This window comes from Catharus ustulatus, chromosome 16 (genome assembly GCF_009819885.2).
Source record: "Catharus ustulatus isolate bCatUst1 chromosome 16, bCatUst1.pri.v2, whole genome shotgun sequence".
In the NCBI taxonomy this organism is placed as follows: Eukaryota; Metazoa; Chordata; class Aves; order Passeriformes; family Turdidae; genus Catharus; species Catharus ustulatus.
Window position 1 is genome coordinate 9,510,264 of NC_046236.1, and position 24,108 is coordinate 9,534,371.

The window sequence follows — 24,108 nt, forward strand, 5'->3', positions numbered from 1 at the left end:
GTGGCTGAAGCCCTTAATCACTTTAGCTGGAAGTTATTCACAAATAACCCTTCTGAGCTCAGTAATCCTGTCTTGCTTTGTATCATAAAAAAATCCTTTCTGCAGCAGGGATTCCTAAATCGCCTCTCAGATCTTAGCCTTGCATTCCAGGTACTGCATGCTGACTGCAAGCACGTATCACCTGCTCCAGAGCCACAACAGTTACAGCATTTCCAATTTCTGCCTCCTTCCATATAAAAGCATTTAAGATTAAAACAACAAAAAATATTTCATGATGCTGTATAGCACCTTCTTAAGGGTTCACTTGTACCCCTTCAGGTGTTTCTCACTTTAGGTCAGGTTTGTAGATGCTGAATTTTCTATCATGCTGAAAATCAGAGACTAGCACAAAAACTTGTCAAAATAGAATGAAAATTCAAACCTTTTTTGAAGTTGGACAGCCTTCTTTTATCTTCTGTTCCCTCTGCTTTCTGAGTGAGAACATCTGTACAGACTACAGCAGGTTTCAAGTCCTTCACTTTGATATACGGTGTATGTTCCCAACAATCTGTTGCTTAAAATAAAAGCTGTCTGCTCTGTGTTGTCACTGTCAATCATAATTTTCAGAGCTTTTCCTCACATTTTCTTTCTGGTTTATAATCATTCGTTTTCAGTTGATAGCTGTATCTTCTGCTTTCCTTCTTTTAGCTAAACTATTTACTTGCCAGTCCTGGCAAGCAGACGTTTGCAGAGCTTTCCATCACTGGATATTTTGTTACAGTCAGTTCATCAAGCTTTTTTTTGCTACTTGCTCAATTTACATTTAATTCTGATGTATTTCCATTAGGTATCCATAAGGAATTCTAGGTATTCCTGAATGGAATTTTGAGCAGTTTCTCTTTCAACACACAGGAATTGCTTTTCCTAAAGGCCCCTATTGAAATAGCATTTGAAGTCCAAAGGTTTGATTCCATTTTGTATATGGCTATTGTTGCTACAGTTAGTATAAAAGAATGCTTCTGTAAGTGAAAATATTTCTGGTCAATCTTTGTTATTCACAGGTGCCTGTTAAATTCAGCAGGTGATCTGCCTGGGAGGGCTCTTCTGCCTCCAAGCAGATATTCCAACCATGGTAAGATAACGTGATACATAAGATGACTTGTCTCAACCCAACAGACAAACCTGAGAGGCAAGGAATAAACTCATGGAGAAAAAACCAGTAAGACCAAATGATTAAAAAGAAGTGTTTTGAACATATTCTTGGTTTAATTTGATAGGGTTATTTTGCCAGAAACATGGGATGAGAAGGTATGAATTAAAACTCGAGACAGGAAGCAACCTAGACATGATTTTCCTTTATAACAGAATGTTAAGTAGTTCAGGTCACACAGGGAGGGTGGGGTTAACTAAGGACTGGAAGTGGGTTCAGAGGAAATAAAAAAGCATAAGTATTTTACAACTTATTGTGGAAAAGGAAATCACACTTCTACTATTATTCCCCTTGAGGTATTTCTGTTGTCTCTCCAGCCCTACGTGCACCCTATCATAATGCTACGTGGAGAAAGCAAGGTTGGGATTTTTTTATTGTTTTGTTTTCTTTTTCTTTTTTTTTTTTTTCATTTCAGAAAGTGTAATAAGAAAAGAAATCTGATAGTAGGATTTATCTGTTTAAGTACCTTAGAGTGGTTTCAGTAGGACAAATCACAGCTCCAATCCTGTAATCCAATCACACAAGATCAGTACTGATGTCTAGCCCTGTTGACTTAATCAGAGCTCTGGAGCTGAGGATCTGCCTGTGTGAGCTGAGCTGCAGTGCCTGGACTTGGTGATTTATGGGACTATCATTAAATTTAGCCTGGGTTAAAAGTGCAGCCCTACACACAGCAGAGTCAATGTGAATCTTCCCAGCCATTCAAATTGAGACAATATCATGTTCTTGATGGGCCTTAAAATTCATTGCATGCATTGCAAATACTGTACTCTTCATAGAACAGCCATCTTTAAGTGTATTATCTTCAAAAAAAGAGACAGAATTCACCATCTGACAACTACAATAATAATATGTATGTAACATGCTGTATATAATACATCATATCTAAAGTTATAGCATATGGATGGTCTTCTAAGAGAAATCTCCTCGGAATTCCAGTCTATAAAATGGTAAAAATTGCTACTTTGTTTGAACGATTAAATTGAGAACAGCTTTTGATAGGACATTTTACATAGATTTAAGCTCACTACTGCTTTTTAATCTTAGACATTCTCACATGAACTGCTTAAAGTAATTGTTAACAAGGTTATTAAAGCTTTATGAAAAGGATGTGTAACTATTTTATTTCCTGGAGTATTAAATTCTAATTTTTTCCTTTCTCAGCTACACGTTGTTAATTTGTGATATTCTGGGTCTTGTGCTTGATGTTAGTGCTGCAGTTAAACATAATTTTAGTATTTTTATCTATTACTGATCAAGAAAATATATTGGAATATCTTCCTGAAATGGTGACTTAATGAAGTCACACCAAAATTAATTAGAAAGTCCTTGCAAGAAATTAGGCTGTTAGAAGAAATGGGTATATCTTCAGAGCACCTTTTCTTATCACAGTTTAAATAACAATAAATTCTTTTTTCAAATTAATCTGACAAACACTGTTATTTTATAATTTCTTGCCACTGTAAGGAAGAATCCACAATTATTTTGCCCAGTTTTTCTTAACAGTGTTATGTCTGACACATTTATTGGCAGAGCAGTAATAGTGTCTTCACAATTTCCACTTAGAACAGCCCCATCAAGAGTAAATTCAATTATTCAGGGAGAATGTTAAATGACATCTGAAAAAGTTGCTGTTGTTATCATGGTAAAGAAGTGCTACAGAAGTGTTAAACAATTGTTGATTGTTAGCAGAAGGGGAGGAAATATTGTTTTAATGAGGCAGATGCCAAACTCAGAGGTGGAGTTTGTGTCTAAACTTTTACTAAGGGGTTCTGTAAGGAAATTAAAGAGTTCCCGTTACTCAAGTGACTGCTGGGAAATGAGTGAACAAGTCTGTTCAAAACTAGCCTGAAACCAAGGCAGGATGTCCAACCAGCTCTGCAGCAGCATTCAGGGAGTCTTGTGCTCATCATGTTCCCAGCACACCTCTAATATTGTGATCTAGAGATAAAAGACCATTTCATTAACATAAAACACGAAATTGTAGTTTTCCTGACTGCATGTAATAACTATATATAAACACATATATAAACATTCACATGCATAAATATCTGCTTATTTAGATCAAGGATAAATTTCTGCTTAAGTGCTTGCCATAAATGATTAAAAGTGCAGTAGAAAGAATGGAAACACACCCCAAGTATGTAGCCATAGGTGCTGCATTAAGCGTGGTAAAAGCACACCTTTCTTTGCTGTTCTGTTTTTCTGGAGTTAATACAGACCTTCCAAAATCCCACTGTCATAAAGATACTGCCTTACTCATTGCTGTTGCCTATGGTCAGCATTCTGGAGGAACATCTTTCATTGATTAGCACTTCAGATTTCTAAGAATACTGATTTATCTGCATAATCAGTTTCATAATCTAATAAAAATAATATTATCTCATTTGTAATAGGTTCAAGGCAGTATTTCATTATTTGAGCTGAAGAATATGAAGAATTTATCTCTTTTTTAACTCATAACAGAATATTCCAGCTTTTCTAAAACAAAATTAATATGACATGTATAGAAGGGAAAGCTTCATACAAATTGTGTACAGGAAGTCCAAACAGGAAAAAACAGCAGCTAGAAAAACAACTGCCAGGCAACTGAACTTTGTTGAGAGTAAATATGGAAATTCCACAGAAGCAATCAGGACACTGGAGATTGAAATATAAGAAACATATAAAAATACTCCATGGAATGATTTAATGTATGGAGGAGATAACCACTCTTGTCAACAAGATGACAAGGTTTTAACTGTGAATGAGACAATATTTAAGAACATAACTAGTACTTGGCAGTGTATTTATCTTGCAAATGTGATTAAGATGTTGAAAAAATTATCTGTTTGTTTTAATTGTAGCTACCTGCCATCTTGTTTTTCAGGTTTGGAGTCTTTCTCAACTGCCGAGCTCTGCCTCTTACAGCAAAGAGCAAGGACAGGATTTTGTTAGTCATGAGAATTTAGCTGTGCTCATTACCCATGTCCTACTGGATACCACTTCCAGCAGGATACCAGAGTGCAGGCCTTAGCAGGCCAGGAGAACATGCTTGCAGGAAAGAATTCATTTGTTCTCCATGGTACAATAACTGAACTGAGTATCCCAGATTCTCATGCTTTTGAAGTGTTCTCCATCAACAGCAGATTTCAAAGACTGTGATGGGAAAGTCTTTCAGGCCTAACTGTACTGTTATTCCCTAATGCTTTCAATTTTTTCCCCACAAACATAAAAAAGAATTGGAGAACATAGTATATTTAAAAAATATATTCTTTAAACAGTGTGAAAACATTGAGCAGTCCACATTTACTTGAGCAGCTTTGTGCATTAAAACTGCAGTAAAGTAACTAATTATAAAATATGCTTTAACGGTACCATGATTTTGAAATAAAATTATTTGCTTTCAAAACACAGCTCTACCATAATTGTTTAATTCTGGACATTTGGGAATTTCATATATCCTGCTGAATAGCACACCTGATTGATGCAGACATCCTTAAGAGGAGAGCTTCCATCTGTGCAAATGAGATTTCTGCTATTTGAAAATATAACAAAACTTTTAAAGATCCATATTAAAAGTAAACAAAAAAATGTTTAATTTAATTACTTTGTAGAACATTATTGTTTCTATTGTGTTTTGTACACCAAGTCAAATTTTTTTAATGTTACATTCCTTGTTTAGTCCAAAGCATGGCAATCTGCCATCCAGAGCTTTTAGCGATAAATTCTGCTATACAAAGCAAAAGTTTTTATATGTGAGGCCACTTCCTTCTGCTATTTTATCATCTTCCTGGTTTTGTCTGTTTTCAATAAATGCCTTTGTATTTTCACATCTTTTATATGCTTGTATACACAGACACTTTCCTCTGAATTAAAACTGATAGTTGAAAGTTGGTAAGGCTAAAAAAGACAGACTGTTGACTTAAATTTCATTGCACTAATACACTACATGAATGCTTTAATGTTACAGTATTAAGAGATCTTAACATTGATATTAAAAGTATTTCCTGAATTTGGTAGTGGGGTGGAGAGGCAAAAATGGTTTCATAATAAGGTTTTAAAACGGAAATAATCTCTGGGTACAGCTACACTTCAGTACTACAGATTGGCACATGAAGGCTGGGCTCTCACAGTGAATTTGCATTATTTTAAAGCATCTCAAATTTAAATATATTGAAATTTAAAATCTAAAAAGAAATTATTGTGGAGGCCAAACATCTCTCCTTTATCTGTCCCAAGGGGCTGAATATTTCTGCCTGAGGAGAAAAATCTAAAAAAACTCATCAGTAAAGAGAAGCCACAGAGACCCCTGCACACACCGTGGAACCCAAACAATTTTGAGGGAAAGGAGAATTTGAATTAGGGGTGGTCAGAGGAGAAGGATGAGATTGAAGAGAAAAAGTTGCAATGCAGCAAACTGGAGAAAAGCTTCTGGAACTACCAGAAAGAGAAGCTGTCCCTGCCCATTTTAGCAGGCTGACATGAATTCCTCTTTACCACAAAAAAATGTTACCAAGGATGTAAGCTACAAATCATCATGTGCTAATCTTTTTATGAAGACCTTTTTTCGTTGTTCTGCAGACTTATTGTTCTTTTACAATTATATTAATGGACTAAAAATAGCAAGGGCAGTTCTACCAGACTTAAATTACAATTCTGTTTCTTAAGAATTATTTTTTTATACTGTGCTGATTGAGATCACAGAAATCTTCTTCTGACCACAGAGGTATAAGGTACCAAATTCATCCTTCCTGTAACTGTACTGAGGTAAATGGAGTTACATAAGGAATTAATTTGACCTGTCTCCTCCATTTCCTTGGAAAAATTACTTGTTTTAGCTCTTGCCAGGTTTTAACCTTGACTTTCCCTTGCTTAACATCTTCTTGCACCTAGAGACAGTTTTTCTTTAAGACTATAAAGAGAAATACAGCTGGGGAAAGACAAGGTGAGGATCTGCTTTTTTAAATTGAAAGTACAATTCAATAATGGTAAGAAAATGCCAAAACCTTTTTATTAAGTATAGATGTGTATGGAATTATTCTTACATCCATGAGGATATGAAAGGTATAAAACAGCACATATAACCATGAGAGGGTAAGGACTCAAGCAATGTTTTTCTGCCTAAGACCCATGTGTTTATTTCTATCTGCAACAGCTGTAATAAGTGGGGACCTTTCTTGGCTAGAGACCATAAAAATTTAAAATATTACACATCACCTTTTAACAAAGAATCATCCCCTTTACCCTAGACTCAACAGGAATATTCAAAAATAACCTATGAGAGAAGCTGAAAGCCTACCCTCAGCAGTATATAACTGCAATTTCATGATGCAATAAATTTAATTTTTGGATGGCAATGTGGCATGAAATTTGTACAAATTCAACCTGGCAGTACAAAGTTATTTTAAACCCCAAACCCTCAAAACCAAGGAACTGGTGAGTGGTTTTCCTCCTGATGGTTTTATGTTTACAGTTGATATCATCTGTCTGCCTGCTGCCAGTAAAAAGCCAGTAAAAAGGTCTGAACACTGTAACTCATAGCTCACAAACCTTGAGAGAAATGCAATTACATGTTCATATTTAATCTTGATCAATTTATTAGCATTAGATGATCTAGGATTGCACAGATGAGATGTAACAAGCATGTAAGCCTGAGTATAGGCTCAGCTTGACCTGGTCTGAGCATGAGGGATCAGAAAGTAAAATTAATGGAGAGTCTCTGGTTCAGAGTAAGGTTATAATTGTGGAGGGATATTGTCCCCACAGACAAACTTACAATCCAGCAGCCTCCCTTGTTTCCTTCCACACCATCTGTGTGTCACAGTCTACCAGGGCTGCAATTGTGCCAATGCAACTGTTTGTCCAGAGCATGAATTAAAGCAATGGAGCAATTCTGGTTAAAAATGATCAGACTAGACAGAACTTTGAAAATCTGGATTGAGTGATCTGATTTACAGCATGGCTTCACAAACAGCTGCACAAACAGCTCAGAGGCCACAATAAGTCAAAATCATTAGTTGCCAGTTCCTGCTCCTGTCTGAATTTACGGTTCCATATTTATTAAACCCAGATTTGTGCACTACTGACTAGCCAGCAGAAAGATTTGAGCCAGCTCATGTGGAGATATGCCATTGCATTTCACTCACTGGTGAATCAACAAGAGCACCTGGTGTGACACTTCTAACACTGTGTGTCATGAGCAAGTACAGCTTGTCACTTGGCTGCCACCTGTGCCAGGGGATGCCAACTCTGCTGCACTGGGACTTGGCTGAGGAGGCTTCTTCAGGCAGGGAGAAGGAACCATGGGGGCTCCCATCCATCAGCTGCTGCCCATGTGCATGCAGCCAGAGCAGGACTCATGCATGGTTTGCACGCTGCAGCTCCCACTGTAGGATGAATTAGGAATTTTAAATTCCCAGGCCACGGTGAGACTGGAGAGTGGTATGTGAGAATACATCTAACCATGCCAAACTGGAGTTAGCCAGCAGAGAGGAATTCAGACTGTGGCTACTTCTCAGGGTGGGAACAGTCTGGCCTTAATCAGCACACACTCCTTTGAGAGTTAATTTGCATCAAGTTCTTTCACTTTCCTGAGATAGAAAAACTCTCTCCAGCTTCATGCAAAATTCCATTCATGATCTGTTTTAGCCCATGTTCTTTGAATCCAAGTCCTCTTTTTCTGCTATTTTAGGCCCAGCTTTCATGCTAGAAAGCATCCTGCTTGTGTCTAGTACTGTGCATAATTCATACAGGTAGAACAAGTTCTCCTGCAAAGTGTATTTCAGATCAGAAGCATTACAGAGGTGGTGGACTGTCGGTCCCGAGGCTTGTGGCAGTCTGACCTGCCGCCACCTCGGCACCTCATCGATGAAGGGAATGTTAAAAGGATGGGCTTGATGGAGTAACTCAAAAAGCAAAAGGGTTTAATGACAAACATAACAAACAGGACAATCCCAACAGCAGTACTGGAGTGCGCCAAAAAGCAAGGTCCAGGCTGGATACAGAGTATATAAAAGATAGGTTGGGGGGGAGTCTGAGGGTGAGGGTCCAATGGAGAAAAATGATTAGGAATATGTAAAACACTGCATCAACTGATAACCAGTCAGGGGAAGAACTGGGGAACCTTCTAGAACCATAACCTTATATGAACAGAGCTGTTACAATATAATTTCCCAGGAGTCAAAGCTGCTTGAATCATGCTCACCCTAACTTAAACATCAATTAGGTTAACTACAGACCAGATGACCACAGTCTCAAGTTGACACCTTCAGGCAGCACAACTTCCACAGTGAACCTTTGCAATTTTTTATGCATTTTGTTTTCCTCACTGGGACATTCTCATGTTTTTTCCTCAATGACTCACAAGTGGCTCTATCAGTGTTACACAATGGAAACAAGAATTGCCTTCCAAAACCAGTCATATTTGATGCTAGGAGTAGATAAAACTCGTTTAGACATCTTAAAAAAACCACAAACCCTCAAATGTGTCAAGAATAGGAATTTAACTGCAAATAAAATTCAGGATATTATTTCAAAATTAATCTGAGGGAAACCCCGTACAAAATTATTAGAAAAGAGGTATCTTTATTCTGGGGAGTTTTGACTATTTTAATGGAACTGGCTTCCTATCCATACAAAAAAGCAACATTCATAAAAGATGTTTGACTTGCTAAGCTTTAGCTTTGATGTTCCCCAAAGCAATATAAAATACCTGCATGTGAATTTTTTTTTGGTCTAAATGAAAGGTACAAGCACTTTTGAAACCTTTGAGACAACCAGCAAACAGGATTTTCTACAAAAATGTTTTTCCAGCTGAGAAAAATATGGTAAGTGTGACAACATAAACATTTTAAGAAACAATACATGGCTAAAACCCATCTGCCAAGCAGAGGAAGTCAAAGAATTTGCCTGAGAGGTTTAAGAATACCAGATTATTCAAGTACTGATAAATAAAAAAATCTTAAAAATTGGGAAAAAAAAGACATGCTACTGGACTAAGACTTTCCTGCATGGAAACTATTAAGCAATGCTTCTTAAAAAATAAAACCTGTTTGATTGTCTAGATTTGAAACAAAAGTATTTTTTAATTCAATGGCTGGGTGTCAGTGACAGTGATTCTGTCAATAAGATGTTGTTTTGGGAAACTAAATGCTTCCACCATTTTTCTAAAAAATGGTAGACCATCTGTGTGAGCAAGTTGTAAAATCAACCAATCAATTCTAGATTGTAAAACACCGCACAACATCTGTATTGTTTAAGACGTATCTATATTATTGGTATAGACCTATATTCTCTAAGAACATATTATGAAGACTCTAAGATTAAAACTGTCTTCCTTCAGGGTAACTATCCATCTTACCAAATCTAACAGAAATCACACTAAGCCAGACTTGCAAATTAGTGATGTCTTGCTGTCCTAGCGTGACTGTATGACGCTTATATCCCCAACTACCTGTTATGTTTATGCTGATATTAAGTTCTGAAGCTTTAAGACTGGTTCTGAGAGTGAAGGGGGAGAGAAGAAGCGCAAAGTTTGTTATCAGAGACTGCACTTGCTCCCCCACACCCTTCTCACACAGTATTGCTGGCTGTAGTGGACACCAGGAGAGAGCTCTCCTTTGCTTTTTAGTTAGTTAGTTTTTAGCTAGCTGAGGCAGAGAAGTTCTCTGGACTGTGTTTTTTAATCCTTTTTCTTGGAACTGTTTGAACCTGGGCCGTGGCATTTCCCAGGGAGGGACTGAGAACAGCCTGGGCTGCAACCCCTGAGTGAGCTGGGCTGCAACCCATGGGAGGGACTCTTCTGAATTTGTCATCTCTTCAGAGCGGTGAGAGGTTTTGTTGTTTAGTATTGTTCATTTTTGTGCTGGGGAAGTGCTTTGCCTGTTAAACAAACAGGTTTTTTCCACTTCTCTCCAAAGAAATCTTTTCCCAAACCAGTTTGGGGAGGGGCCACTTGAATCTGTTTTCTAGAGGGAACCCTTCAGAGGTTTCCTCCCAAATTTGCCCTAAACCAGGAACCTGCCTACACAAGAAACAGGAATAACTGTTTGAAGGTGACTACCTCCTTAGGTAAGATTTCAAAGAGCCTTCCAACACTAAGGAGCATTATTCCAGCTCCCTGTGGCTGATACTGATATCCAGTCTGATGGCCCAACAGTTTATTTATTTCTTTCTGAATTGAGAAAATTTAGAATTTTATTTCTCATACTTGAATACAATGCTACTATTCATGTATGAACATCCTCATAGCTCATCCTTTTGATTAGAAAGAAAAACTTTATTAAATCTATAATCGTAAAATTTTTATTTTCATTCACTGCTCTTGGAATCTGGTTCAAAGTGAAACCCACAGAAATGGTTTAATATTTAATGAGCTTTATAGACCACAAAAATGTGATGTAAGGGTTTCAGTTGTCTTCACTGACTCTCTGTATAGGGACAAATGCCATAACAGATGTGCTCCTCAACCCTTAAAATGAAAAATGACATGATAAATTACTTCTTAGTGGAAACTGAATCCAAACAGTTACTGGGACAAAAAAAAATAAAAAGACAAAGTATATTACCTGAAAATTCAGCAAGTAACCACATTTATCATTGAGGAATCAACCCTGCCAACATCAGGTTTTGGAGAAAGCCCAATTTTCCACTAAAAATAATTTAAACAGACCTGCTATTAGACTATTATTTAAATGAATGACAAACTACGAAGTTCTTCCAACACAGAAGATGAGACTTGTGGATATGAAACTGGCAAAACATACTGGTGGTAAAAATAGACCTAAGACTATAGAAGATACTGCAAGAAGGAAAAAAAAAAAAATCAAGCAATTCTGAGGAAAATGTTAATGGAAAGTCTCAGTAGCAAGAAGAAAAAATTCAAATTCACATGTACTTCAAAACAGAAGAATGAGCAAAATTCCAGAAAACAAAGTAGATGCAACAAAATTATTCACATGAGCAGGAAATAATTTATTGGAGTTTGTCTTGAAATCTGCTGAGATTGTAACCTGTATTGCTTCCTGGCATCTTTGTTGGTAAGGAACTACCCTGTATTTAATGACAGCAATGTTGGTACTGTTGAATTGCCAAAAACAAGGGAGGAGTTCTGTGGTACAACTGCTATAGCTATGATGTAGAACTGTGACCATAATTCTTTACTTGATTTTACACATTTTCAAGAAATCTACTCCTGACCTACTTTGGGTTACAGCCAGACATGAGCTTTAATTTATACACAGGAAAATGAGGCAACGGGGGAAAGGTTTAATCTTAGAAGTTTCTAGGACATCTCTCACCTACAGATTGAACAGCTTTGTCCAGTGAAGCACCTTGTACAGAGAATTAACAGTTTTATGCTTAGAACACTTGTAGGATCAGGCCCATGCAAAAGTAAGTCTATTTTGATACACACAGCATGAATGAAAATGTTTTTAGGAATATCTGCCATCCTTTCAAAGACACGTGGTGTTGGAGAGAACACTATAATTTCAGTACTCTTTTGTACTATGTATCATTAATAAGTCATCCTACTAAAGCAGGACTGGAAAGAACAGATTCTTCTTGAGAGGGTATTAAATGACATATATTCCAGAGCTTCAAGTTAATAATGAAGGTATAATAAAGAACTTCTTCATATCGCATGAGTTTGAAATTGGATTTCACCGAAAAGTTTATATAAAATATTGCAACTGATCACTTGTAACCTGGACACATATTTTTCATATCTTCCTTGCATCACAAAATAATTTTTATCTTTGCTTTTAATTTGGAGAGTTTTAAAATTAGTATTGCTTCCATGAAGTCAACAGGAATTCTGCACTGAATGGGTGGAAGGAGGACTGTTCACACTTCACTCTCCCCTGCTATTAGAGTTAGTGATTAAGCTTTTTTATCTTGGATCAGAATTTTCCTTGTAACAGAAGGAAGGGAAGAAAGGGAAGGAAGAAAGGGAAGGAAGAAAGGAAGGAAGGAAGGAAGGAAGGAAGGAAGGAAGGAAGGAAGGAAGGAAGGAAGGAAGGAAGGAAAACAGAAACAAGAACATAAAAGCATACACTTTATACAAAGGTGTAAAACAACATTAATGCATTCATGCAATGAAATGAAAGCAAGCAATCTGTGATTGATTATAAAATTAGAATTTTTCTCATGAACCAGATCCCCCACTAATGTAAATGAACAGTTTGCTCAGTGTGCAAAAATATTCAGAGCCCACTGTCAGTTCATCCTGCATTAAGACTTATTTTAAACCATCCTGTAATGGCACTTTACAGACGTAATTTCAAAATAAATCTCTTACCAAGGTGATGCTTCTGTTTTATGTAACCATATCCTTTTTATAACCAACTTACTAAACTTACAACAATATTTAATTTCAAATATGAAAGACAAAGAGGAGTATTATAAAGGTTTATGATTTTTAGATGAGGTAAAATACTTTATCAGCAGAGCAGCTGTCAGAGCCAAACCTCAGCTCTCAGCAAAATGGGCTGTAATAAGCACCTATTAGCAGCAGTGTCAAGGGGTGAGTGCTCCTGACACAGCTTCCCAGACGGTGCTCTGTCCCATGCCAGCCTACAAAAGGAAAATGAAAACCACGGTATTTTCCTGTTGGCTGACCCTTTCCTCCCATCGCTTCCTTTCTGAATAAAATTTTGACACGAGCGGTTTTTAAAAAATAATAAGGGAGGGTGGGAAGGAAGGAAGGAAGGAGGGAAGGAAGGAAGGAAGGAAGGAAGGAAGGAAGGAAGGAAGGAAGGAAGGAAGGAAGGAAGATGTGCGCCAGGATACTTCTGCTTACCTTTACGGACTTTGGACGCTGTTGATGTCCCGACTCCCATGGTAGGTAACTCACTGAAGATCTTTACTGAAGACTAAAGAAATCCCACAGATGCTCTGGCTCCTAGGGCAGTAAGCAGGAGAGTCCTTTCTGTTATCCACACAGACGATGCTCACCAACACCAACCCCTGCACAGCCCATCAGGTGCATTTCCACACCAGGCTCTCCATGGCCTCTGAGGCAAGGGGAGCACCCAGCACCGGACCCAAAACCAAGGAACAAGCAAGAACCAACAGAAAACATGCAGAAACGCCAGATGTCTCGGGCTCTTTTCCAGAGACTTCAACTCACCTCGTCCCCCTTCAGCACGCTGCTCCAGGCCACCTCAGCCCTCACCTTCCAGTCTCCTCCCGCTCTCCCCTGCTTCCCTCTATAGCCCCCAAAGGAGTCTTTAGACCTCCACAAAAGAGTCAGGGGCTCTGCAGACATTTTCTTGCTCTTGCAGACCCCAAAATACGACCCCAGCCGGCAAGAACCCAAGTGACTCGGCCCAGGCTCCTCGCGCTCCCGAGCGCCCGGGCGACCCCCGACAGCCCCCGCAGGGCGCTTTAGGGGCCTCGGAGCTGCGGGGCCGCGCCGTGCGGGACCTGCCGGGGAGGGAACACCGCAAAGGGCGGGCGGGAGGGAGGGAGGAAGGCTCCCCTCCACAGCAGGGCTCGGCCGGGGCGCTGCGGGGGACGGGCAGAGCAGCGCTGGCCGCGACCCTGCAGCGCGGGGGTGGCGGCGGAGCGGCCGGGCGGGGCCGCCTCCCCTCCGCGGGTCACATGAGAGGGGCGGGCGGCTGGGCCGAGGCGGTGGTGGCTGCCGGGGCTGAGGTTGGGTTGGGCTAGGAGGGACCGGTCTGCGGAGCGCAGCAGCAGAGAGCGGCGGCGGCGGTAGTAGTAGCAGCGGAGAAGGAAGAAGAAGAGAAGAAGGAGAAAGAGAAGGAGGAGAAGGAGCAGGAGCGGCCGCGAGGCGCCGAGCGAGTGGAACGAGCCCCGGGCCTCCCTGAGCCGCGGCCGCCGCGGAGCGCCCTGCCCGCGGTCCCAACATGGACGAAGAGGGTGGCGGAGGTGGCGGCGGTGAGTGCGGGGCTCGTGCGGAGGGGAACGCGGCCCCCCAGCCGGCACTGCGGGTGGCAGGACGGCAGGAGCTCCTGAGAGCTGCTGCGGCCGCGGCCCCTGCCGGTGCTGCCCCGTCCTGCCCGGCTCCCCCGGGCCGAGCCGCTGTATCGGCGCTACCGAGCAGTGCCCGGGCGGGCGGGGGCCGGTCACAATGGGGGCTCTGTGTCCCGCGCCCGGCAGGTCTGGCGGGGGCGAGGCGGGTCCGGGCGCTCCCGGGGGCGGCGGGGCAGGGCAGGGCAGGCGGTCCCGGCCCCGCCGCACTGACAGCCCGGCGCTGGCTGCTGCGGCTGCTCCTCCGCTGCCACAGGGGAAGGGGCAAAATATAAAAAAGTAGGCGTTTGGCGGTGCAGAAGCACAGAAAAGAGTAATTAAGCTCTGCGAGGGCTCTGTTTGTGTGTGTCATCTTAATGGAGGCTCGGTGATTATCACCGAGTGGGGTGGTTGAGCCAGTTTAAACAAGGTGAACTGTTTCCAAAGGCAGCGGCGTTAACCTTGCCACACACTACTTTATAGAAAATCCGGACTCTCATGTTGGGGAAGCTTTTATTTGTATTTTTTTATCTTTCGGAGACCGGCTTGCGCGCTGCCCTAGTTTAAGGCACTGCAGACGTGCCACACGCTTCCCTCCTTTAATTTATAATGTGTTTGTGAGTGCGTGTGTAAAGCTGCTGCCTGAAATAACCAGTGCTTGTGTATCATCAGCGATAATGGTGGCTGAGCAGGAGCTGATCCTGCCCTGAGGCACAGGGATCGACTGCCTGGCCTGCCCTGTATTCAGTGTGTCTGTGACCGTCTGTGCCGGGCTGTGCAGCACGGAGCGACGAGGGTATAGCTTAAACCACATGCTAAACAGGCGGCCTTTGAATGCATTGGCTGATCTCTAAATAGGTAAAGTAAGGGCTAAGCATTGTATGATTAATAGTTGTGCGGTACTTGCTAATTCTAAATATAATTACCCAGAACTCGGAAATCAAGAGGGTGTGGTGTTTGTTTTGACAACTTGAAAAAATAATGCTATGATGAATCAGAAAAATAATTCTTGAAGCAGTGGGTTGGAAATGTGGCCATTTCTCAGCAGGCATTTCTGCTTGTTTTGACAGTGATAGACTTAACTCTTAAAAAAAAAATCTGAAAAAGAAAAGCAAAAGACAAAGCAAGCCAGTCCTGAAAAGTTATTATTCAAAGCAGTTGAACACTGTAATTGTAAAGAGCAGAAAGCTCATTTAATTCGAAATATGTTATTTTCACATTATTATGGACTTGCATGTGTAGTTAAGGGAAATGAACGTGCTTGTTATTTGCACTAACCCTGTATAATACAGTACATAGTCACGTGCAAAATATAAACTAGAAGGTGGACGTATTGTTGAATTAATCTTTCATAAGATATTAAGCATTTCGAAGTTGGATTTTCATGGGAGGACAAATACTCAGGACCTGGGGACGACACAGTCTGTATTTTACTAAATGCTGATTCTGTATGTAAAGCCAGATTTGTACCTCTGGCATGCAAGTGGAGTTACTATCACTTCAATAAACGTGTTGCTTTTTTGGGGCAAACTACTGTATAGTGTATGTTCAACTTCATTGTAAAACAATTGCAGATAAGTAAGACTGGAATTTTGTTTTCCAGTTGGTGTATATGACATTTTACTCCGACTTCTTGTATGTATTGGACTTTATTCTTGAGACACTGTCTCGCTTTTTCTTTGAGATTGCTGTCAATTTGGAGCACCAGGGTTAGTCAGGTCGTTTCTAGCTAATGAATTAGCAAGTTGTTACTCTGTTTGGGATTTTTTCCCCATTTTTTCTTTAATGACAGGAAATGTGTGGATTTGACAGCCTGTTTTAAAACTCTTTATTGCTCTTGGGTAATGAGACTTGTGATACCTGAGCAATGAGACTCCCTTTGGAGCCTGACCAGGCCAGCCCAGTGTTTTGAATTTCTGCAGGACATTCTAAATACTTGTAAAATCGACATTATTGAGTGGGGAAACTCTTACAGCTAAGCTTATCACTGTGCACAAGTACTTTAGGAAGTATGCAAAATTATTTGAGGGCTGCACAGAGTCACCCTAATTAGAGACTTGAACTAGATAAGTATGTAAATAAATATCTAGGGCATTAAAGTGTGATTCAGAAGGTAAGCTGCTATTCCCAGTTCAGCTCTGCCTGCTGTGCTGCTCTTCAGTTTGATTTGCATCCTATGCTTCAGTTCTCTTATTTGTCAAATGGGGTCAGTTGTTTCACCACCTCTGATAAAAACTGTGAATGAAAGCAGAGCTGTGTAAAGCTAAAATTGACTATTTTAGAATCACTCGATGGAAGAGATCTAATTAAGGGAATTGTTCTCAGTACCTCCTTTTCTTTTGTGTGTGAGCCCTAAACAGGGTCGTGCATTTATGTTATACAATCCACTTCCACACAAGCCTCCCATTGATTCCAGCAGAGGCTCTGTGCATGGATTATTGATGTGATATGATCCGAGTCAGTTGGTGTTTGGCTCAACTTTCTTTTGTGTCCTGATTAAAATATCTCTGTGGTTTGCGTAGTCCAGGAAACTTCTCCTCCTCCCTCTCCCCACTTGGTTTCAAACCACATCTTGTGTGATTTGAGTGGCTTTTCTCACAGACCCGCAGTTCGGTGGTGGCGGTGCCAGTGGCTGGGAGCCCCGCGTTCAATAGTGCTCTTGGTGTGGTCACACAGTGAGCAAGTGGTCCTCTGTGAAAGGTCAAAATACATAAACAGTCAGTGCTGCAGGCACAGGATAGACCTCCTGTTTGTTTTCTGAATTTGACTCTAGTCATTCAGCAGCTTTTCAGTCCCCCCAGTTCAATTCTGTGCCATTCCTCTAGAAACAGACTGCAAGATTGGGTACTTACCAGCTTCTGTATGTTTGTTTTATGCTGTCTCTACAAAGACATGCCAGGAGGTTAAAGTCCTGCTTCTACTTGACAAATAGACCAAATTATAGCACTAATTATGGCATTGAGGTTTCACTATTGTTCCCCAAACTCTGTGCTTTATTTCTGAATGTTGAAGCTCTCTGGGATAGAGCAGTTGGGTTGCCAAGCTCTGTTAGCTGCTGGCTGTACTTTGCAGCGATGGTGCCAGGTAGCACGTTGGGTCTGTGATGAGGACAGAATGGAGACAGTGCTTCATTAGGAGAGACACCAAGAGACCAGATCGTCGCACAGAGGACTCAGGAGAGTGGATTTGTGCCAAACCAGATTTAGCAGGATGACTTCTATTCTTCTGCAGGGCAAAGCAGTTACCCACTTATAGGTAAAAGCTGTTAAATGTAACAAATGATCCAGATTTTTCTTAAAAAAAAAGTTTTAAAATTGATAAAAAATATATATTCATATTTTAGATGTGAGCAGCCTCATCTCTTCTTTCCACATTGCAATATCTTTCAAAGATAAACCTTAAAGATATCGAAGACCATGAAGCCTCCTCATGATTATAGACATTTGCTTTGTATTTAAGACTAATTCTGCATGTTTTTCTTATTTTATGAGTTTCTTTTATTATGAACAAATGTATTTTTGGTGCAGAAGAATGTTAAATATGTTTCACTCCTTACTCATCAAAGTGGATAACTTGTACTAGTAGTTAAGTTGTCCCAAAAGTCCTTCAAAGGCAGGCTTGTAGTTTTAAATAGCACGTTGGGGAAATCCAAAATATACAAATGCACCTGAGTGTTGGACTGACCACTCAGCTTAGTTCTAGGGTGTGAAAAAGAGCAGACACACAGATGGTCTATTAATGTAGTTTAGGTTTTTTGTGTTCTTTTGCCAACCAGCAGAACTGCATGCTAAGTCTCTTTTTTGCTAAATAGATATTTCTTCATGCTAAACTAATCTCATATTTATTTGGATGACCTGTCAGATCAGTAGAATCTTAATTTTTAACCCAAAACCATTTAATCTGTTATCACAACAGTAAAAAAAGGCATAATAAAGTATTATCAATTATGTTGTACATATTGGTTATTTTTGGTGGTATCAGAAAATGTACTTGTTAATTACAGTAACTTGTTAAGTTTTTCTTAGCCTGATGTTTGATATTTTTAGCTGTGACTTGGAAGAAAATGTGAAATTTTTGCTGATAGAGTTTCCAGAGGTAGCTGGTTGCCAAGCTTGATGTATTGTTATATAATGGTATTTGGTGACATACTCAGCAATGTAAGCACACTGTGGATTTAGGGGAGCAGTGTGCCTGTAACAGCATCTGTCTGTACTGTTGCAGCTGGGAAGGAAAGCTGTAGGATTTACAGGCAGGAACAGAGTGTATTTTGCAGAACAACAGCTGGGAATCACAGTAATAGCCACATGAAAGTGGGCTTCCTGTGGGCCACTGTTACCAAATAGATATTGCAATCTTTTAATAAATATCACTGGAGTTCCAAGAGCTTTCACCAATTGAAGGGCTGCAGAAGGTGAGACTACGCAGTGATTTTCAAGATGTGTTCTGCAGTTCACCTCAAGTTTTTCAATCCATCATATTTATTGCTTCCCCTTCTTTCTTTTTAGGACTTTGAATGCTTTTCAAGGGAACAATAAAAAAATGGCTTTCCTCCATTTTCTTCCTTTTACAAGGGTGTGTGGTGATAGGAAAAGGAGTAATGGCTTTAAACTGGATGAGGGTGGATTTAGATTAGATTAGAAGAGATTCTTCAATGTAAGTGTGGTTAGACACTGGCACAGATTTCCCAGCGAAGCTGTGGCTGCCCCATCCTTGGCAGTGTCCAAGGCCAGGTTGGATGGGGCTTGGAGCAGTCTGGGATAGTGGAAGGTGTCCCTGTCCATGGCAGGGGGTTGGAATGAAAAGAGCTTTGAGATCCCTTTCAGCCCAAAGCATTCTGTGGTTCTGCTTGCCATCTTTTTGTCCTATAAGTCTCTCTTGTCCTAGTCCAATAAAGATTTGAAAAACTTTAAAATGTCTCAAACTGTAGCTCCATCCTACCTGCTGCAATCTTTTGCCCCATTCTTTTCCCTCCCAATGCAAAAGTGGATGAATCTGATTGTTTATACACCCCTTCTTTGACTCCAAGGCCAGCTTTTGAGCTACCACTGGTCTCTCTTCCTTTTTGGAAGTCATTGACCAAGCTGTTTGCAGTCACTCTCTGAATTCAGAGTATCTCCTTGAGGTTTATCCTAGGTCTTTTCCACACTTGTACTGACCCCTTGTACTCAGTACATTCTTTTCCTCCTCTTTGTACTGCCAGCTGCCTCTAGTACTGTTTACTATAATTTTCTTTTTGAAATCTTGCCTATTTTTTTTCTTCTTCTTTGACTGTTCTCTCCTCCTCTTCCTGTCTTACTTGCTTTTTCGTTTGGAAGATGATCTTTCTACTTCCAACTTTTTAGGTGAAGATTTGCAGCACCCTGTGCTTTCTTTAATGCTCCTTTCCCCTCTACATCTTGTTTCTGGATAACCAAATTTGCAAAGAAGAGTGGAACTATTGCATTTAAACTGATGACTCACAGCATTTACTCTGTGTGCTCTGGATCCAGTACCATCTGTCCCAGCTAAAATGTTGGCTTGTTTGACATCTTAAGATTGCGTAATTGTCATCTTAAGCTTAATGAGTCTGAAACAGAGCTCTTAATGTTGTTTCCACCCACTTCCTCTTTTTGATGTCTTTGGACACATGCTGGCATCCTGAGTGGTTATTGACAAGTAAATAGTGAGAGGTTGTAATTTATTGCTTCTTAAAAATTAGTCTGTAGAAAAGTTGTAATAAAAATGGCAGTAAAAGGGCAATGCAAGAGTATTGACATACTTAAGAAATAAGTTATGTTCTCCTATGCAATGTTAATTTCCCTGTTTGAATGCAGAAATAGGTGTAATCTGGTGATGAGATCACATTTTCTGTAGACTTCTGCATGGGACCAGCCAGCACACAGGTTAGTGTTTTGTGGGAATTGAGTGAATCTATATGGTTTTTCCTTCTTTTTAAAATAATGTGATAGTTAATGATTTCTTCTTCACTTTGTCTCCCTGTAATTCACGAGTACTTAAGCGTGTACAAAGGCTTGCACTAATTTTAGTGAGGAGCCTGAACCTAATGACCACATGCTTCATTCACAGAGGATAAAAATAAATCCTTAGCAGCTGGATTGTTAGGAAAACCTGTCAATATATAGACTTGTGAGGCAGGGATCCCAGGGAAGTGAAGAACATGTGGTGTTTTACTTTGTTTTATAGAAGCAAAAGAGAAGTTGTGTGAACAGATGTGCTGCTGGCATTTCTGACTTCTTCACTGTGCAGTCTTTTAGAGCAATATACTCTACAGGAAAGGTGTGTGAGTGAGGTGGTAAGACTCTATTTATTTATGTCATTTGTATGATTTTAACGTCTAGCAAATGGTTTTTAATTGCCTATGACTTCCTTCTTTTAATTTCAACAACTTCATGGGAAAACTTAGTATTGCAAATTCTTTTGGACAGCAGTGTTTCCTCTTAGTGGGATAGACATACAAAATCTGCTAGAAAACCATGTGTTTTGTGGTCCTCTGAGATTTGCCTGAAGAAGGAAATGGCTTGACCTATTTGGTTGCTATGAAGTAAAAACATTCTTGTTCTCTCTCTTTTTTTTCTGTGAACATCTGTGTCACATTTATTTCATTAATTTCTGAGGTTCTTTAAGCGCATTATTTGTTAATATGAAGTTTTATTTAAGGAAAATAAAGTGATGCATAGCTGCTTCCAAAATTTCATTGAATTTCTGATACCTGCTTTTAAATAGGTATGATATAAATGGATAGGCTTTCCAGTCAAAGTTGACATGTTGAAAGGAAACACGAATCTTATCTAGTATTTCCTGGGAAAAAAATGTGTTTGACAAATTCAGTAGGATCTCATGGAGGTAACAGGAAGTGTTGCATGCTGAACCTTGGGAAATCTAAATTATGATCTCATCTAGGATTTGAAGGTGTTTTAATTTAATTTTTCAACAACTTGGCTTAGTGTGGTTTTAGTGATTAGCCTTATTTTCAAGTGTTTATAATAAAAAAATAGTTATTCCAGATGTATGGAAGAATTGAAACTGCTTCTGTTATTTAGTAGCATAATGGAAATGGTCCCAATGAGGATAGACTTTATCGATTTTACTAACAGTTCTTCTGAATTCTCTAAGAAAATTCTTCAACAAGAGTCTAAGATCAGTCCATTTGAGAAAGTTGAATCTGAATTCAGATCTCTTTTGTTGTCTTGCCCAAGGGGTCGCTTAGATTTTTGGATGTAAGTTCTTAATAAAAAAGGAGAAACCAGTGTTGATTTTTAGATCAAATACATTGAGTGTCTTAACAAAACAAAAAAGCTGTGTGAAAATGATGAACCATGGTCTGCTGATCTCAGGGTATGGAAGAGGCAAGCAGTAACTGTGGGAATTAGTTTTGGTGGTTCTTCTATGCAGCTGTTAGTTCTCACACAGCTTGTAGGAGCATCATCTGCTCAGTCAAATTAGATGGAAATTGTGTGCCATGCAAGGTGTACTTTGGAAGGAGCTGATGGGTAGGAAAACAAATGTGGCCAGTGTCTCTTGTGCTCACTCTTGTTTTCACACACATGCATGCTCAAAAAAAGGCTGAAAAATTAGCATATGCAAGTAAGGGAACTGCCTCACACTGTTTTCTCTAAGAGGAGCTGTGAGATGTAATCTCTTCATGAGTCACCTCTAAGGTTTTTATACAACTGCCTCATTAGTGTAGCTTCTAGAATGCTGATTTTAATTTTTTGTTTAAATATCTGATTCTTATTGCAAAATACCAGTGATGTTGTTTTCTTGTTAAATTCCAAGTATTCAAGAGTCTATTTGCTGTTCCATTTTTACTTTCCTGTACTGTAGATATTATGTTCCTTAATAAGGTCCTTGTTTAGCTCACAATCAGTGTTGTCTGTAGTCAAATTCTGACATAAACAGATCCCAGTGCCTTACTTACAAGAGAGGGGGAATTCTCAAAAGGGGTATTTGTAGTTGCATTAGTTGCTATAAAATAAGGAATTAAGGTTGCTTGAGGCAGTGTTTCTTATATTCAGCAGTCAAATTCCAAGGAAGTTTTTTTCTTTTTTGTCTTTCTTACTCAAGTAAGTTTGTCCTAATGAACTTCCTGCCCAGTCATTCTGTTGCACCGAGGAGGAATTTTCCCACCAAGCCATGTACTCGATGAGTACAGATTTGACCACTTGCAAATGAAATTTTTGAATTTGTAAAGCTGCTGCATGTTTTTGTTCCACTGTTGTAGCTGCCCAGCCAGGGGATGTGGAGGAAAGTTTTTTTTCCCAGGAAGTTGAGGTTAAACCACAGTGGCCATAAGGAGAGATGGTGTCTGTTAGGGAGAATCTCCATTCCTGGGAAGAACTTTGCAAGTTAAATATGTTCTCTGACCATTAAACCCCTCATGCGTACAGGACAGGGGCTGGGTCCTGCGCAGGACTGTGCTCAGACTTTCTTGAGAGACCAGAAGGACCTGACTCTTCTCTTGTACCTGTGCAGCGCTTCTCTGGCTCTGTTCCAGGCAAGAGCTGCTGTATGCAAAGGCTGCATGCTGATCATCCATTGCAGCACATCTGTGAATAGATCCCTGGACTTTACTGCATCTATTTGTGGTTTTCCCTTTACATTTTTTGTGTTTTTGGTTCAATTTTTAAATTTTGGTTTTATTTTCTTTTAACTGAAAGGGGTCTACTTGACCACGCAAAACAAGCCCTACATGTTTGCCTTCAAGAGCCTTTATGAGGCTGGAATAATCCTTGCTATAGTCTTGTATTTTGTAAAGCTGGAGTATACTCATTGGGGAATACTCACTTTGCATTTGATATCTGTCATGTAAATGCATAAATGGGTAGTCCTTATTATGGAAGTATATATTCCTAGACTCAAAAGTAACTGTGTTACTTAATAGACCTTTTATTTAACTTCCTCTTGTGCTATTCAGTTTTGACCTACTATACCCTTTTAGTCATTAAAATTATCATGTAATGTAGTAGCAGAATTTTAAAGCAACATCCAACATTCATCTGGGGACAGGGAGAGTATCTGTGCTTGTGTTCCCACCATCTCTTATCAGTTGTGCTGTTGCAGTTTGCAGAGTAACCATTTCATAACTGGAAGCTGAAACTGGTAGCCAAGGCTAGTCAAAAGTTAGGGAATTGGAATTCCAGGTACATGTGAGTAGTTTATTCTTTGTGTAGATATTGCTGATTAATTCTGTAATCTCAGAATTCTGGTAATTTCAGGCTGAGTCTTAAACCTGTATTCTGTGTATTATGTGATCAGCCTTTCTAGGCAGCTGACATTTCAGTTTGCTGTACATGTTTTAGCAAGGATAGATGAATGGAGCATATGGAGTTGATTATTTTTTTGGCTATAGGGAGTGGATTTTTGTGCATTAAATATAGTAACTTTCTTTTTTTGAATATCAGAGCGGAAGCTTCCCCACTCCCAGTGATTTTTTTTTTTTAATAAGAATACATGCAACTTTCTTCACTCTCATTTTGTGCAATGTAAGCTGGAAAGACTGCAATGTTTAGTCTTGGTCTTGTACCAATAAATGACATAGTATCACATGAATGTTTTAAAAGATTAGGTGATAAGAGCAAACATAAAAAAAATTCTGGTTTAAGTCCTTCTGCTGTGAATTCACTGATATTCAACGTAAAGAGAGTATGCATAATGTTATTGTTCTTATTCTGCTGAAAACTTACTTATTTTGCTTTTTTATCTTCTACCTGAATAGTAAGCCTAGAAAAGTAACATGTGTTATGAAGGGGAAAGGTTAGGTGAAATTGGTAATCCAAATTAAATACAAATAATACTCTTAAGTTTATAGAGCCTGTGGGTGGGTGGACTTGGCAGATCAATCCGTTGTGGTATGTTAGACTTGAAAGAGCATATGGAGATGATTATTTTCTGGCATTTTGTAGTAAAAGTTTTTGAAGAAGGAAGTTTTAATTTTTTTAAAATTTAATTTTTTTTTTTTTTAGAAA

The 24,108-nt window shown here is 39.5% G+C and overlaps 1 protein-coding gene and 1 long non-coding RNA gene across 3 annotated transcripts in view; one reads left to right on the forward strand and one right to left on the reverse strand.

Annotated features, from left to right (window-relative positions):
* Positions 1-1,212: 1,212 nt before the first annotated feature.
* Positions 1,213-13,733, reverse strand: LOC117004019. The gene is made up of 3 exons (XR_004419573.2): positions 13,302-13,733; positions 12,972-13,073; positions 1,213-3,130 (listed from the first exon to the last, which is right to left on the reverse strand). It is a non-coding gene; the product is annotated as an uncharacterized LOC117004019 (long non-coding RNA).
* A 41-nt stretch (positions 13,734-13,774) lies between these two features.
* Positions 13,775-24,108, forward strand: part of CYTH3 (cytohesin 3) — a 48,523-nt gene continuing 38,189 nt past the window's right edge. The window contains exon 1 of one of the 2 annotated variants that reach the window (XM_033074449.1): positions 13,775-14,071. In XM_033074449.1, the coding sequence (XP_032930340.1) occupies positions 14,041-14,071 (31 nt within the window). In that variant the 5' untranslated portion in view covers positions 13,775-14,040. The remainder of the gene's footprint in view (positions 14,072-24,108) is intronic. The other variant, XM_033074448.2, reaches the window with a different exon arrangement.